This window comes from Chiroxiphia lanceolata, chromosome 2 (genome assembly GCF_009829145.1).
Source record: "Chiroxiphia lanceolata isolate bChiLan1 chromosome 2, bChiLan1.pri, whole genome shotgun sequence".
In the NCBI taxonomy this organism is placed as follows: Eukaryota; Metazoa; Chordata; class Aves; order Passeriformes; family Pipridae; genus Chiroxiphia; species Chiroxiphia lanceolata.
In genome coordinates this window covers 7,854,725-7,869,767 of record NC_045638.1, presented here as the reverse complement: position 1 = coordinate 7,869,767, position 15,043 = coordinate 7,854,725, and the positions used below count along the sequence as shown (strand labels likewise).

General features: G+C 40.3%; 1 protein-coding gene across 2 annotated transcripts in view; it reads right to left on the bottom strand.

Moving 5' to 3' along the window:
* MED14 (mediator complex subunit 14) overlaps window positions 1–13,977 on the bottom strand; it is a 34,095-nt gene extending 20,118 nt beyond the window's left edge. For both annotated transcript variants that reach the window (XM_032679853.1, XM_032679854.1), the window contains exons 1-10: window positions 13,787–13,977; window positions 11,724–11,750; window positions 8,500–8,605; window positions 7,671–7,844; window positions 7,112–7,241; window positions 5,254–5,382; window positions 4,779–4,886; window positions 3,813–3,945; window positions 3,116–3,266; window positions 595–706 (exon numbers count right to left, since the gene is read on the bottom strand). In XM_032679853.1, coding sequence (XP_032535744.1) covers window positions 595–706; window positions 3,116–3,266; window positions 3,813–3,945; window positions 4,779–4,886; window positions 5,254–5,382; window positions 7,112–7,241; window positions 7,671–7,844; window positions 8,500–8,605; window positions 11,724–11,750; window positions 13,787–13,962 — 1,246 coding nt within the window. In that variant the 5' untranslated portion in view covers window positions 13,963–13,977. The remainder of the gene's footprint in view (window positions 1–594; window positions 707–3,115; window positions 3,267–3,812; window positions 3,946–4,778; window positions 4,887–5,253; window positions 5,383–7,111; window positions 7,242–7,670; window positions 7,845–8,499; window positions 8,606–11,723; window positions 11,751–13,786) is intronic.
* Window positions 13,978–15,043: the final 1,066 nt, after the last annotated feature.

The window sequence follows — 15,043 nt, the reverse complement described above, 5'->3', positions numbered from 1 at the left end:
ATTCAAATCCTATTAAAACTTAGCCTGTTATAATCACAAAACCTGTATGGTTTTATAGAAGCAATCTTCACTTGCACATTATTACACCGTTAACATAAAGAGGAAACTGAATGCAATTTCTATGTGAAAACAGTGACAAGCCAATGAGAGAAGACAGACCAAATTTGAAGGAGATTATTAATCCTTGAATATCTTTTAACTCACTATTTCATGATTATAAGATCACTTCAAATCCCAAAAGTTTCAACAGCAGTTTAAGGAAAGTTTAATTCAAAACTAGTTCAAAACAGTGAAAAATTTTCTTTCAATTCTGAAGACATACAAATTTTACAGTTGACAAATTTTAACCCTTCAACCCAGACTATAATGCTCTACCAGCTTCACCTATTATACTGCACTTAGAGGTCTGACTATTTTACAATTATCAATGTAGAATAATTTAAAGCTAAGTTTCGTTAATTCTGAAAACATTTCACCTCATTTTTTCATTATTTTTACTTGAATTAATGAAAACAAGAAACAGCAAGAAAAAAGGAAACCATTCCTAGACACAAATGGAAATTAACTTGAAAAACTTCAGCAGAAAATACATACAATTGTCATTAACGTTGTAGCTCTTCAGAATGGCTTTCAGCTCCTGGAGTTTTTGATGAGATCTTGCATGGACACTGTCTATTAGGAGTTTTTCTATTGATAGGTGGTCAATCTGTAAGAAAGGGATGTACTTGAGGAGGCTCATATTTGATGTGTAGAGTTACACTGGAACAAAGCTACTCAATAAAACAGTCACTTTAGAAATAATTTGTTTAGAACTGTGGTGAGCCAAATGAACTTGAGTATTTGGATCACTATAAAATACAGCAAGCTACCATAAGCTTCTGACTGAGCAGCAGGTAGTGTGAGGGTTTTTGATCTAAGATTAGAAGAAGATGTGAAAGAAGTTTCACAAACTATGCTGTTACCACTCCCTGTGCAGACCTACTTATTCTGGATCAAGGCTGGAGTATTTTCAGCTTAACTTGCACCCATTTCTAACTTGCTTAAGCTAAAGAAAACAAAACCTGCCCAAACACAGTCCCCCCAAAGCAACACTTTCTTAGGATATGGATGACTCTACACAAACACATATGCAGCTGTAACATGTAATCCAATACACTACATTAGTTTTAGTCCTGACAAAAGAGTAACAATGCAGTGGCAGACACTGAATAGGAGCAACTCTACTGAACCTAGGAGTATCTAGGGGCTTGTATCTACAGCCTGTTGCACTTCTGGTGCTGAAGCTCTAATGCCACCACTTATATGCACTGTAACTTACCTGTGCAATCTAAATTAAAGCATTTGCATTTATATCCATTCACATTACAGTCATATTATTTACATATTTTCCATAAGCAAAGTTACAGATTACTGCAAAACCTTTTTCTAGTTAACCTCACGTTGCTCTGAAAATGAATGAACTTCCCTAAAGACTAGCTTTCCAAGACATGGCCTTAAAAATCAAGTGTTTATCCATTCACAAGAGCATTTCAACTCAGCAGCTGCAATGGGTTAAATCTCCCTCACTAAGCAGTGACTACATGTTCTATAGCTCCATCCAATTTTCAGTAGGTTAATGCAGAATAACCTGCTTAGACAAACATATTTGTTTGTGCCACTGTTTTATACAGTATCTTAAGCACACAGAAACACAGTGTGCCATCAACGTCATTACAGCTGAGATCATTATTCAAACATACCAACAGCAGTGTATAGACCACAGCTGATAAGTTTTTTAAGCTCAGAACAAGTAGCTACAAAGGGAGTCAGCATTTAATTTGATAAATCTCAAATTTACAGAGGCCTTGTATCTTAATCTACAGACTGCAGACTTGAATCAGTGAGCTTAGACTGTGTCAGCTCCAGTGGATCTTCAGCAGATGTTTCAGATAAAGAGCATTTCCCTGGATTTACACATCAATACAGTATCTTCACTAAATTAATTGTATGTTTAGTAGCCTAAATATGCTAATTTAGGCTATTAAATGAGTAAATGTAGTATATATTTACTATACTAAAAGCAGAATTTCTACTCTAGAAGTAGAATAGAAGGCTATCAGGTTTCCCACATCTCTCTGTAGTTAAAACATGGGTAGTTCTCGACATTCACCACACAGAGACTTGTCTGTCAGCCCTGGTACACAAGATGGGCCAAGAGGCTCAAACAAAAAGTAAGTACAGGAGGGGAAAGCCACCATCAGTTGAAAGTTCTGTGAGACAGGTGAAGACTCAGAGCTGGGGAGTTTTTCCCTGTGGAAAAACTGTACTGGAAGTGTGAAGACTACACTGTTCACTCCAGTTTAACTCTCAAACCAAAACACTGTAAGAAATAACGACAAATCAACATCCTAATAATGCATCACAGCCAGATTTGCTGAGGACAGAGGACTTAAAAAACCCAGAGCACAGCTTCTCTTAGCTATCATTAATCAAGATCCAGAATTATCATCAGTGAAGCCTTATCCAAGTAGGAAGTTGACTGCAGTGCCTCATCTTGGATCACTTCAACAATCCCACCTTTAAAATACCGGAACTTGAACATTCAAATAGGCCATATGATATAATCTGGTTGGTGATAATGTAAAAGTAAGCTTCACCTAACACTTGTAACAAGCAAACTACATGAACTCCCTAGCACAAGATTTCCAAGTCACAATGTAAGATTTTCTGAAGTGGATAGCAGTGCAGGGTAACCAACTCGAGTGACGTGGAGAAACTGATTTTCAGAGGAAGTTTTTACAGCATCTCCAACACAAGAAAGGGAAGAATTGTCTATAAAGCATTTCAAGCCAAACCCTAGGAAGTGAAACTTTGCTGTTGTTTCTCCCCATCCTCAGCATTCTGTCTCAGAAGTGGCATATAATGAATGCACTGTGAAGTAGGTGTAATTTTTAAGATGAAGTCAAGGACAATAAATTGTAACAACAATTTGAGGTCCCAACATAAACACAACTAGAAATAACACAACTACTCACTAGAAATCTTAGAAACAGCTCTTTAAATAGAATCAAAGTGAAACAAACTGACCATGCAAAGCACTTCAGTATTTGATGCCTACTGCAAAGCAAACCTTTACCTTCATGGCTCTTTCCATCAGTTTGGAATCACAGGCTGGCAGTGGAGGCTCATGAGATATTTGTAAGGGTTTTGAGACATCAGTCTCATCAATCTTAATAGTGACCTTATGGACAGATGCAGTCCCTGTTTTCCTGCCAAGCACCTGTTGACTTAAAGTGAAGAGAATAATTAAACCATGCAACTAGAATAGCAGAAAATATGTTTTTCAGTAGCTAATTCTTGATTCTGAGTGCTCTGATTAAAAATATAATATTATGTTAGCTGAACTAAAAAAAGCATTTATTTCAGTTTTCATTTTAATGCAGAACTGTTGGTAAACTATAACTACATGAAGTTTTAGATGACTGCAGATTCAACACCACCAGAAGAGCATTTGGATCGCCTTAAAAAATTTTATCTAGTGCAAGTCAAGCAATAAACATAGTAAAAGACTGACAGAGAACTAATTAATTTTTAGGTATCTCTGTAAATACAAACTGATTTCTAACTGTATCCATTGGTCTCCTGTACACTAATGTAAAACCCTTACTTCTTTGCAAATCAAGCAACATGTTTAGGTACTTAATTACAAGAATTTATGAGCCTCAGGTCAAAAAGAAAGCAAAATTTTGAAATTATGGCTCAAGCTTGGTAAATATAACCTCTCCTGTTATTTCATTTATTGTTTGTCAACAGTCCCTTTGAAATCAACTTACTTCCAAACAGAAAGTGAGAGACATTTCCCCGCATGATATCGCTCCACTTGCACAAGGTCACCCCAGCGCTCTCGAATCAGCATTAGTGTTTGTGAATGCAAGACTTCCAACTGAAGGGCTAAGCAGAAGGAGTCTAATGCATGGAGTTAAGAAAATATAAGACCTTTAAAACATCTGTACACTACATAAACCCATTTCTGTACACTACATAAGTCCATTTGTCACCCAAGTCAAACAAGATGCTGTCCAAAAACACACTAATGTACTAATCCAGAGATAAAGACATATAAACAGCACCAAATATTTCTCAAAAGAGTTTTTTTTGGCTTTTTTAAAACTCTTATCTATGCCAGGTTGTTAGACAAGAGAGTCACAACAGCTTTGTTTTACAGATTTTTTTGCTGTCATCTTTTAATGATGACATAGTTACCACTAAACTCATCTCCCACAGTCACCCTAAAATAACATGATTCTCCCTGTTCCTGCAGAAACTGTTTCACTGAAAACGATTTCACACTGTCAAGTGATTTGCCCTTTGCAAGTAACAAATCCCTGCACATGCCTTATCTCCTCTCATTATTCACACAGGTACAATAAGTTAACACATCCCCCTCAACTGCACTTTGCAGTTCTTGGTAAGCAAGAACTGTCAGCTCCCAGAGCTTCCAAGTCAGCTCTGCATTCCATCTCTGAAATGAGCACGTGCAGCCAGCTGATGCTGCACTGACTTACCACACAACCTGCTGCCTTGAGCACCTCACCTTTACCTTCGCTGATTTAGTGTGTACAATCAAATTTTACACGCGGGCACCTGCAAATTATTGTTGCCAATGCCATCATTTTTTACTTCATGTCCAGACACTTTCCCCAAGCTTAATAGAGAATCCATCTTTCTTGACCTCCAGCTACTAAGAAGAGCAAGGCCACACTAAACAGTTCATTCAAAAACAACTTCCAGAAGGATACGTAGACAGTTGTACATGTCCTGAAGTGGCTTTTCATCGGCAAACAGCCGGGACTGGACCAGCTGATGGATGAAGTTGATCTGCATGCTGTGAACCAAGGCTCGACCATCTTTTGAAAATTAAAAATAATTCACATTAGACATCAGGAAACGAGGTGTTTAAAATAATTAAATAAATTCATAAACCAAAAATAAAAAAGGTACAACTGTACCGAGCAATTTCCATACCAGATTTTCTGATAAAACAACAAAATCCTTGGTTTACTCTGGAAATTTCAGTCTATTACACTGTGACACAGTACAGCATTGTTAAAGTATTAACAGCATATAAAGCAAGGCCAAAACAGGACAAGTATATATAACTTCATTCTCTGAAGTTGTGATATGCAAAAGACACAGCATAAATAAGACTTATACAGTGTCAGAGGCAAACATCATGTTAAAAACAAAGTGTAAAGGTTTGATTTTTTTCTTTACCACCAGTTTCCTTGTCTTCAACCAAAATTTCCAGCTTGAGAAGGCGCCAGGGGATGTCAGGGTCATCACCCATCACCGTCAAGGTGGCCTCAAACTCACCCTCAACTCGGAACTTCACACGGCCATTGGCTAAGGAAGACAAGAATGTTTCATTTCACTCAGTCTACTAAGATGCCTCAAAATATCAGTGTGAGAGCCTCTGGTACTCATAATGAATTATTTCCCTAATGTTTCTGCTCTGTTGCACATGTTTCTGTGCAACTCTGAAGACTTCACAGCTGCTTCTCAACAGACTCAGTGTCAATAAGCAGCACGGACAGAGGTACCAAACTGTCCTGAAGTTTACCTTTTAACTCTGATAACTTGTCAACACATAGGCTACTACAACACAGAGGAACACTGAGCTGACCAGCAGCCTGACAAACAAAACATCTGGCTGAATTTCTCCTATTCTTTGCTATTACCAACAATGAATGGTATTCATTGAGTATTTTGAGTACTGCAACAATACCCAAAAGTCATTCAGAACATGAATCTCAGCCCAAGCTGAAATCCAGCCCTGGAAACATATCTCACTGTAAAGTAGTTGTTCAACATTAATATATTATAACTCCATTTTCATGTGAGGAAGATAATATTTTGCATGATTTATATATAAGCACACAAGCGAAGATGATGCACCCTTTTTAATGAATTGACATATATATCCTCACATCTTTGTGAACACTGCTATCAGTTTAAAGAGCTGGGAGCAAAGACACAAGCGAGGACGTAAACAGACTGAGTGGCAGAGCAAACAATTTAAATTTAGTACAAGTCCTTACTTATAACCCAGGGGTCGACCTTCTTCTCAATCACTTAACAAACTATGCCATATCATATACATTTGCAATTAGAGACATAAAAAAATTTTCCTGTAAAAATTTTAACCATTTGACTCATTAAGCCTCATTTTCAAAAACATCCCAGACATGTGCTTAAAACTAACCACACTCCAAACCAGAAACTGATTGCCATTGAAATGTTTAGTTAACTGAAAAATCTCAAGAGCTTAGACACGTATCCACTTACGTTTCTGTTAGACAAAAATATGGCTCTAATACTGATACTGCAAGCATTCACACAGGGACTAGAGAAAACTAGTACTAAGATTTTTCATAAACATCTTTGATCTAGGTCTGTGGGGTATGGCTTACACATGGCTAACCCTCTCAGTTAAAAGCACGAACTAGGCCCACTCCTACCCTATTCTCTGTGATCCTGCAATAACCTAGTCCAGTTTATAGCCATCCTTCTGTCAAAAAGGTTGTCTTAATGTTTACCACTACTTAGGCTAAATGAAAACAGAGATCACAGAACAGATTAAGAGATCTGGCACCACAGTGGCCACAGAAAAAGAGGTATATATAGACATGAACAAATATTATGCCGGAACATGAATATCAAAACTAATTAAAAAAACAACATTAGAGTGACTTGTTTAAACTAAAGTTCAAAGAGTTTCTGCAGAAAGATCCAACAGTTTAATTAAGTGGCATTTTAAAATTAAATTAAGATAAAGTAGTCCTAAGAGTCTTTCATTTGCTGAAAGAGCAAGACAATGTCTACAACCTTTTGCCATTCCCTGCGTAGGATTCCTTCTGGAAAGTAAATAATATTTCAGCAATATTATCACTGCCTTAATTTTTCAAAAGGGGAAAACATATTTTGATGTCATACAGAGACAGGACCCCAGTCTTAATGGATGAAGTATCCTTAATGGTCTCACTTTAGCTTTTAGCTTTGCTTTAGCACTAAAGGAACAATTTTAAATCAGCCTGCAATAATGTATTCTTCAAAAAGCAATTCCAGTTCTTACCAACTGTAAGATTTGCCAGCTGTGGAGGGAGATCTGTAGTCACGAGTCGATGGCGAAGAATCTGGTTTAGCTGATGAAGTGTGGTTTGCTTCTCACTCTTTGTTATTGGGTCAGGAGGGATTATTTTATCCTGTTAAAATAAACACAAACAAGTCTTTATATCTCAAGCATGTATAACACATTGACAGTAGCAATTGTGAAAATTAGCCAGGTCAGAAGTCTGAAAATACAAATACTACAGGCCACTACATGGTGAAGTTTTGTATCTTATACTCAGATTTGTTTTCTGGTTGATTACATTTTACTCAAGACTGACCACTGAATAAAACCACTAAATTTGGCTCAATTAAAAAATCGGAGGGAAGATTTTACTGGGGAAAGTGTGATTTGTTCAAACAGCAAGTGTTCTGCATGAAAAACTGTCACTACAGAGATTTGGCACTAGGCCTGTAGTGAACTGCAGTTCATCTTTCACCTAGACAAACAGCTTCATTAAGGTGCATTTGATGCTGTACAGGGGATTTCCCCCCCCCACCCCCCACATGGCAGTGGTATTTACCCTAATGCAGGTGGGCAGCCGCGGGTAGGATCCAGTTGTCAGGACATCAATAGCATACGGGATAGCAAAACTGGGCAGACGAGCATGGACCAAAGCGTCCCTAGCTAGTGATGCCAGACGATCAGCAGTGTCCACAAACAGAATGGCCTGCTGATCTAAAAAACTGGATATCATCTGTAGAGGGCAAGGAGCAAAAGGAAGAAAGAAGTATGTGTTCAAAAAAATGCACAAATCAATGGCCCTTTATATTCAGTTTATCTGTCTCGCTTTCATTTCAAGTAACTACATTTACAAAACAAAGAAAGAATGGATATTCTAGCCCTGTCTTACATTCACATGCAAGGACACTTTAAATCCACGTGCCATTCCTGATGCTGTGTGGGATCTGTACAACCTCATAGCTCTTTATCTGCTGATTGCCACTGGAATGCAACCATACTTGTTTGTGAGCACCAGGGGCTTATTTTCTGCAACATTCTGGACTTTATTCTTATTTAACCAAGTGTGGGATGAAAGTGATAATAAGAACTAACACCCTGAGATCACCATCTTCCCGATCCTGTTACCTTCCCTACCCCAAAGCACTCCTGAAACTATGTGCAAACAAGCCTTTCATTTTTTGCCACTGCTGAGTTTTCGGGAACATGAACAGTTAAAAGCCTAGACTACACAATTTCTAAACAGGAAGAAATTGGTTATAACTGAATATTCATTTGCCTATGAAATGGATCTTAAAAAAAATAATTCTATAGTAGGAAGTAGTCAGGGTGTACCAAGATGCCATATCCCCCTAGAGATCGTTTCACACCAAACTCAGTCACTAACTTACCGCACATTTTTCCACCTTTCCAGCATTATTAGCCCATTTGACCAAGGCTAACAAACGAACAAACAGCTGACGAGTCCGACTTGCAAACTGCACTATTTCTATTTTTCTGGAAAGAAACACAAATGTACGTTAAGCCAGTGTTCAGATATAAATGTAGCTGCAATTTGACTGTGTGGTAATAAAAAAAAAAGCTGCAATGATAACTTCTAATTTTGTTAATGGAGGCATCAGTAATATGTGGCTTGTTTGATTAAAACATGGGGGGGAAAAAAGCTCACTGTTGTGACTATCTAAATGCTAAGCAAGATACATGGATTCTAACCAATCAAGACTGTCTGGGGAAACAAAGAAATATATTCATATGAATTAATCACTGATTTTAAGAGAAACAATTCCACACTGAACTTTTTTATAACTTTTATGGGATTTCCCCAAGGCTTATGATTAAACTTAAAGTGGGAAAAATACCTAAGGGTTACGGGACCTGACAGTAACATTACACTGACATTCACTATCAATAAATAAATCAATCAGATAATAAACAAAAAAATCACTCCAGCAATTTTACATCTTTACATAGTATGTTACAATATGCTATCATTTTGCCAGGAAATGTGGTGGTGGGGAAGACTGCAAAAAACCCCACCCTTCAACTTTCCTCTCCATTCCTGCCTTGCAAAGAAATTGAGATAAGAAGAACTTACTGTCAATATTCCTCCCAACGTTCTTTGTATGAGATAGTCAAAATGAAGGAGTGTATGTCTGCACGTCTTAGAGGTCGTTTTTTTAAAGAGAACATAATAGGGTCACACACAGATTTTCACCCTTCATTACAGACCTACACTGTAGATGCATTAGATCTACAATGTAAATCTGTAATACTGTATGCTCTGAAATACCATTTCCTCTACCATTTATAGAAGGTTTTCTCCCTTTCTACATATTCAATTTACTAATTTCACCATGGTTTTCTAGTTACTTTGAAAAAAGACAGAAACCCTTAATTTCATACAGTTTTTAAGCTACTTTCCTCATACTGTTTCCTAAGGTAACAAAAGCATTTGGACAAAAAGAACATTAATCAGTGCAGCAGATATCGGTCTCTACCGAACAGAAGTTGCAACTCCTGATCCCAATCTCTAAAACACATAATATAGACAGAACTCATAATACAGATAGAGCCTGTTCCTGCCCAAAGTTCTGGTGTAGTGATGTTAACTCTTTTGTGATAGAAGCATAATCTGCTTGTAGCAGATGAACACATAAGGCCAGAAGCACCACTAATACCATCTGGTCCTGCTCCTTCCATCACACACTACAAGAACTTGGGCACTAAGCCAACAACTTCTCTGAGTTCTAGAGCATATATTTTGAAGTAGCATGGAGCCTGATATTAAGATTTCAAGTGCTGGACAAACCACTGTACATACACACTGATCTAACAGTGAGCACACCATGAAAACAAGATGCTGAGAATTTTGAAACATTCAGAAAAATTTAATGATCAACAAACTGCCTTCTACAGGATGAACTGATCTGTGATCAAGGGGAGATCAGGAGATGCATTTACACTGACTTTTGCACAGCTTTCATCAAGATTGCCCACAGCCAACCTGGTGAGACAGGGCATGGGTAGGTGGACTACAAGGGAGGTGAAAAACTGTCAGGAATAAAAGGCTACAATTGAATTACTTTAATGCTGGTTACTAATGGTGTCCCTCAGGGGTCAATACTGGTGCCAATACAATTTAACACCTCCATCAACAACAGGCACAATGAGAAGAATTGCACTCTGGAAGTTTGCCAGCAATGCCAAACTGGTGGGAGCAAACAGAGGGACCTCAGTTGGCTGGAGGAACTGGATGAGAGGAACTTAAATTTTATGTCAACTTTATTAGAGGATAATATCATCACATCTTCATTGAAGTATATATGCCATGTTACCAGGCTCCTGCTTTATAAAACAGAGCTTAAAACCCAACTACTGCCGCCATTACAGTTCTCAAAGCTAGAAAAAATATGGATAATTAAACTAAATTCCTTAAAGATTTCCTCCAAGAGCTGAAAAGCCATTTCACCAAGAACACTTGTAAGTCAAAGCTAACAAGGATGTGAGCATTTAATTTCAAGACAATTCAATTGTAGGACATCTTATTTTCTCTTATCTATAATCCATTACGACTTAGGTTGTTGCTCCAGATCCATGTGTCCCACAAAGCAGATTCCAGCTTTAGCAAGAAATGCTAAACATCTAGATGGGAAAAGCCCCCTTCCCAGCACAAGGGAGCTCTGGACCTAAGCTGAATGTAATTCCCCAGTACATAGTGTGATAATTAAAAAACCAGCAAAACAGAACCCAATCAAAACCCACATTGTTTCTCTTAATAAAATATTATGCATAAGGAAAATGGGCAGAAGGTATCATTCCAGTTTATAATTCCCTGAAAATGGGATTAATTCCATAACATGTTATGAGAATTTTGGAAGATTTCAGATAATAATTAATGATCATCCTGGTGCACAGAATTTTTTATTAACATTCTTAGGAATAGCACAGCTGCTCCACGTCTCTAAAGAAATTGAGGTCAATTAATATGTCAACACAAATAAAGGGAACAATTTTCTGACAACTTTCATAAAAGTTACTCAGAGAAACAAACAAGAAAATGGATTTTTTTCATCTTGGCAAGGGCACTGTTCTGGTCTCTTACATCTGTTCTCTAATAATCTTCACACTTTGAAACCACATAGAGCAGGAGCAGAAAACAGTGCTCACGATAGGAAAGATCAGGTAATATTGGACAAAAGCAGAAAAGACCTTTTTACCTTCTTTTCACTGTTGAACTGATTCTTCTTTCTCTATCACACTACCTAGAATCTATTTAAATTCTCCTGTTCCCTTTCACATCAGCTTACTGTCACTTCATTGCTTCAAGATTCATGAAGAGAAAAATGCCCTTAAAGGGTTCGCCTACTATAACAGCAACAAAAAAAGCCCAAACAACTATAAAAGCAAATGTGAAAAAACCCAGTAATGTCAATGATGCTAAGAAAAATCTTGAAACTATGTAGTGACAGTAAGACAGACATGGCTTGTTTCCTTGCATAAAATCTAAATTAGGAGAAAAATACTTTAATATTTAAACAGTTCTATATTCACCTTAACATCTTAAACAAAGTTCTATATTTTAACTTGCATAACAGATTCTCTTATCACAACTCACCTTTCCATATCAGTCTTTCTTGGTAATCTATTTGAAAGAGGAGGGAAAAAAAAGACAGATTATATATTGTTCTACTACATTTCAGACAACTAGAAATTTTGTTATCGACCTTCAAGTACCAGAACCTCTACACACCTATAAAGCATAAAATAAATAGCACCACAGGTCACCTGCCACTACCCTGTACAAAGTAAGCTGGAACTGGTCAAATTAATTGATGAATCTTGATCAAGGGTGCTGAAATTCCCAAATTTCTGCTAATCTAGTGAGCCACACCGTATCACTGCCTGTGCTCTGTAATTGCTGACTCTTGCTAAGCATCCATGACTAGAGTCAATTAATTCATAACAGCAATCCCAGAACATCTGCGGAAGATATTAAAATTGGCTGTTTCCTGACTTGACTGAAATGAGTTTCTCTTTCCTTTTTGCTCAGTCTAAAAGTGGAGAAATGCCATATTTGAGAGCATATTCAATGACCTGTGTGCCAGATACTATTGCAGAGAGGGCTCTGTCTTTCTGTAATGTTACACAGCTATCACAGGCACCTCATTTTAAAATTTATTTTTTTATTTTACGACTAGACCGGTCCTGGTACAAGAACAAGATGTAATTTTACTTGACGGAAGGAGGAGAATACTTTCCAGAATACTTTCTACTACCCAAATCCATACTTTATGGTGAAAATACAGTGAAAAATCTATCTCCCTGCTCAGTGAGGGGACATCACGTAGGTTGTAAACTACTTTGAATCGCTGGAATACCGAAAGCAGTGCCCGTGTGCTGTCCACACCACCCATTTATTTATTTATTACTCACTTAGGTGAAAAGGATGGGCTCTACACCTTAAAAAAAGAAGTCACTCCAGCATGTGCTCCTAGAAGAATACACACTGTGCCATTTACTGTCTACACACACCTTAAACATATAGGAAAGGTTTCTTGACTGACACTTTGGAAGTTCTTCCAAAGAGAACTCAAACTCTAAAATTCTCTGTACTTTCCAAAGTTTGGACACTCTTAAACCCAAGTCAAGCAAAACTCTTTTTGCACACTCACCATGGTACCACACATGAGCTATACCTATTTTTTCCCATTTGTTCTGTATGTCACTTCTTAAAACACACCAGATTCCCCACAAGAACCTCTATGGTTAAAAAAAGTAAAAGGGAAACAGGTTTATTCAGAGCTCAAATGCTTTCAGGAAAGTTTTTCTTGGCCCAAAAACATTCCTTTGTTTTGCCATAAACACAACAACATCGGAAGAGCAGACCATAAAGTAAATGTAAATAACACTTTTCAAAAAAAAAAAATCAAATGTTACTTTAAAAAGCACGGGGGCAAGTCAAGCAGTTGTAGCATCTGAAAATATCTGTTTGACATGTTTCAGTTTGATGTATTTTGATGTCCCAACTACAGTTGGGATTTTTTGGCAGTAACTTGGGGCAAACTTAAGCATTTAAGCAGCCAATCTGCAGCTGCTCTCACTTCTCATGGTCATTTTCTCCCTTTATGACAGATCACTCATCAGCTTTCACTGCACCCCTGGACACAGTCCCATGCAGAGACCAACCTGCATGCACAGACTGGTGATGATCTGGGATAGGAAATGATCTGGGACAGGAGAATGGGAAAGACTATTTACAAGAGTGTGTAGCGACAGAATAAGGGGGACCAGGTTCAAATTGAAAGAGAGTTGGTTTAGATTAAATATTAGGAAAAGATTCTTTACTGTGATAGTGGAGAAGCACTCGCACAGGTTGCCCAGGGAAGCTGTGCCTGCCCCATCCCTGCAAGTGTCCAAGGCCAGGCTGGAGGGGTCTCTGACCAGCCTGGTCTAGTGGGAGGTGTCCCTGCCCTTGGCGGGGGGCTTGGAACGAGAGGATCTTTAAGCTCCCTTCCAACCCAAACCACTCTGTGATTCTATGAATGAGAAAGAGCAACCACCTCCCCCCACTGCATCCCCGGGTGAGCTCCGGGACAGATCCCTGGCGAGGCCTCCGCATCCCGCCGGGATGCCCCGGCAGCCGCGCAGGGATTGACGCGCGGGGCTCGCGGCACTCACAGGTCGGCCAGCACGGTGAGTTCGGCGTATGTGCGGTGCAGGAGGAAGTCGATGAGGGTGCTGAGGCGGTACCCGGGGCTGGCGGCGGCTGTCACGGCGCCGGGGGCCGGCGGGGCCGGGGCTGACGCGGGGCCGGCCGGCACCAGCTGGGCGCTCTCCAGCTGCACCGGCGCCATGGCGGCGGCGCCTCGGCCCCGGGCAGGAGCCGCTGGGCAGCCCGGGGAGCGCTCCCGGTGGCGCCGGCACCGCGTCCGGCGCGGCCCGCGGGGAGGGAGCGCGGGGGGAGCGGCGGCTCCGGGGGATCCGCGGCGCTCAGAGCCCGCCGGGCGCGGGGGCCGCCGCCATGATGGGGCACGGAACCGGAAGCGAAAGGGGAACCGTTCCGGGAGCGCGGGCGGGGCGGGGCAGCGGGGCTCGGGATTTTGGGATACCGGGATACAGGGATATAGGGATGGCGTTCCCAGCGTATCCCAGGATGGGGTTGCCAGTGTATCCAGGGATGGAGGGGACCACAGCGGGTCGTCTGGTCCGACCTCCCTGCTCAGGCAGGGTCATCCCAGAGCACATGGCACAGGGTTGCGTCCAGACGGTTCTGGAATATCCCCAGGGAGGGAGACTCCACACCCTCTCTGGACAGTCTGTTCCAGTGCTCGGTCACTGCACAGGAAAGAAGTTCTTCCTCGTTTTCAGGTGAAACTTCCTGGGCATCAGTTTCTGCCCATTTCTCTTGTCCCATTGCTCGGCACCCCCGAGCAGAGCCTGGTCCATCCTCTGACCCCTCCCTGCAGACCCTGACAGACATTGATGGTTTCCCCTTTCAGTCTTCTCTTCTAAGAGATGCTCCAGTCCCCTAATCGTCTTTAATCATCTTTGTCACCCTCCGCTGGATCCTCTCCAGGAGCTCCATGTCTCTCTTGTGCTGAGGAGCCCAGAACTGGACACAACACTCCAGGTGATCCTCGCCAGGGCTGAGCAGGGGGACAGGATCACCTCCCTGTCCCTATATCTGTCCACGTTACTGCAGTTCGGGGTGAAGGAGGAACAGGTTACAGACTTAGCACCTCAAAGAACCTTTGATGCAGTTCTTGAGGCTGTCAAGGAAAACGGGGCTGTGCTGGGAGCTGGGCTGGCTAATCCCCTCCTAATGCCTTGGGAAATGTGAAGCATTTGTGCAGGTGCACAGCAGTGCAGGTTATCCAGATGAGAGGTATGACCAGTAAGATCCTCCTTTAAGATCACTGTTTAGAAAAGGGAGCG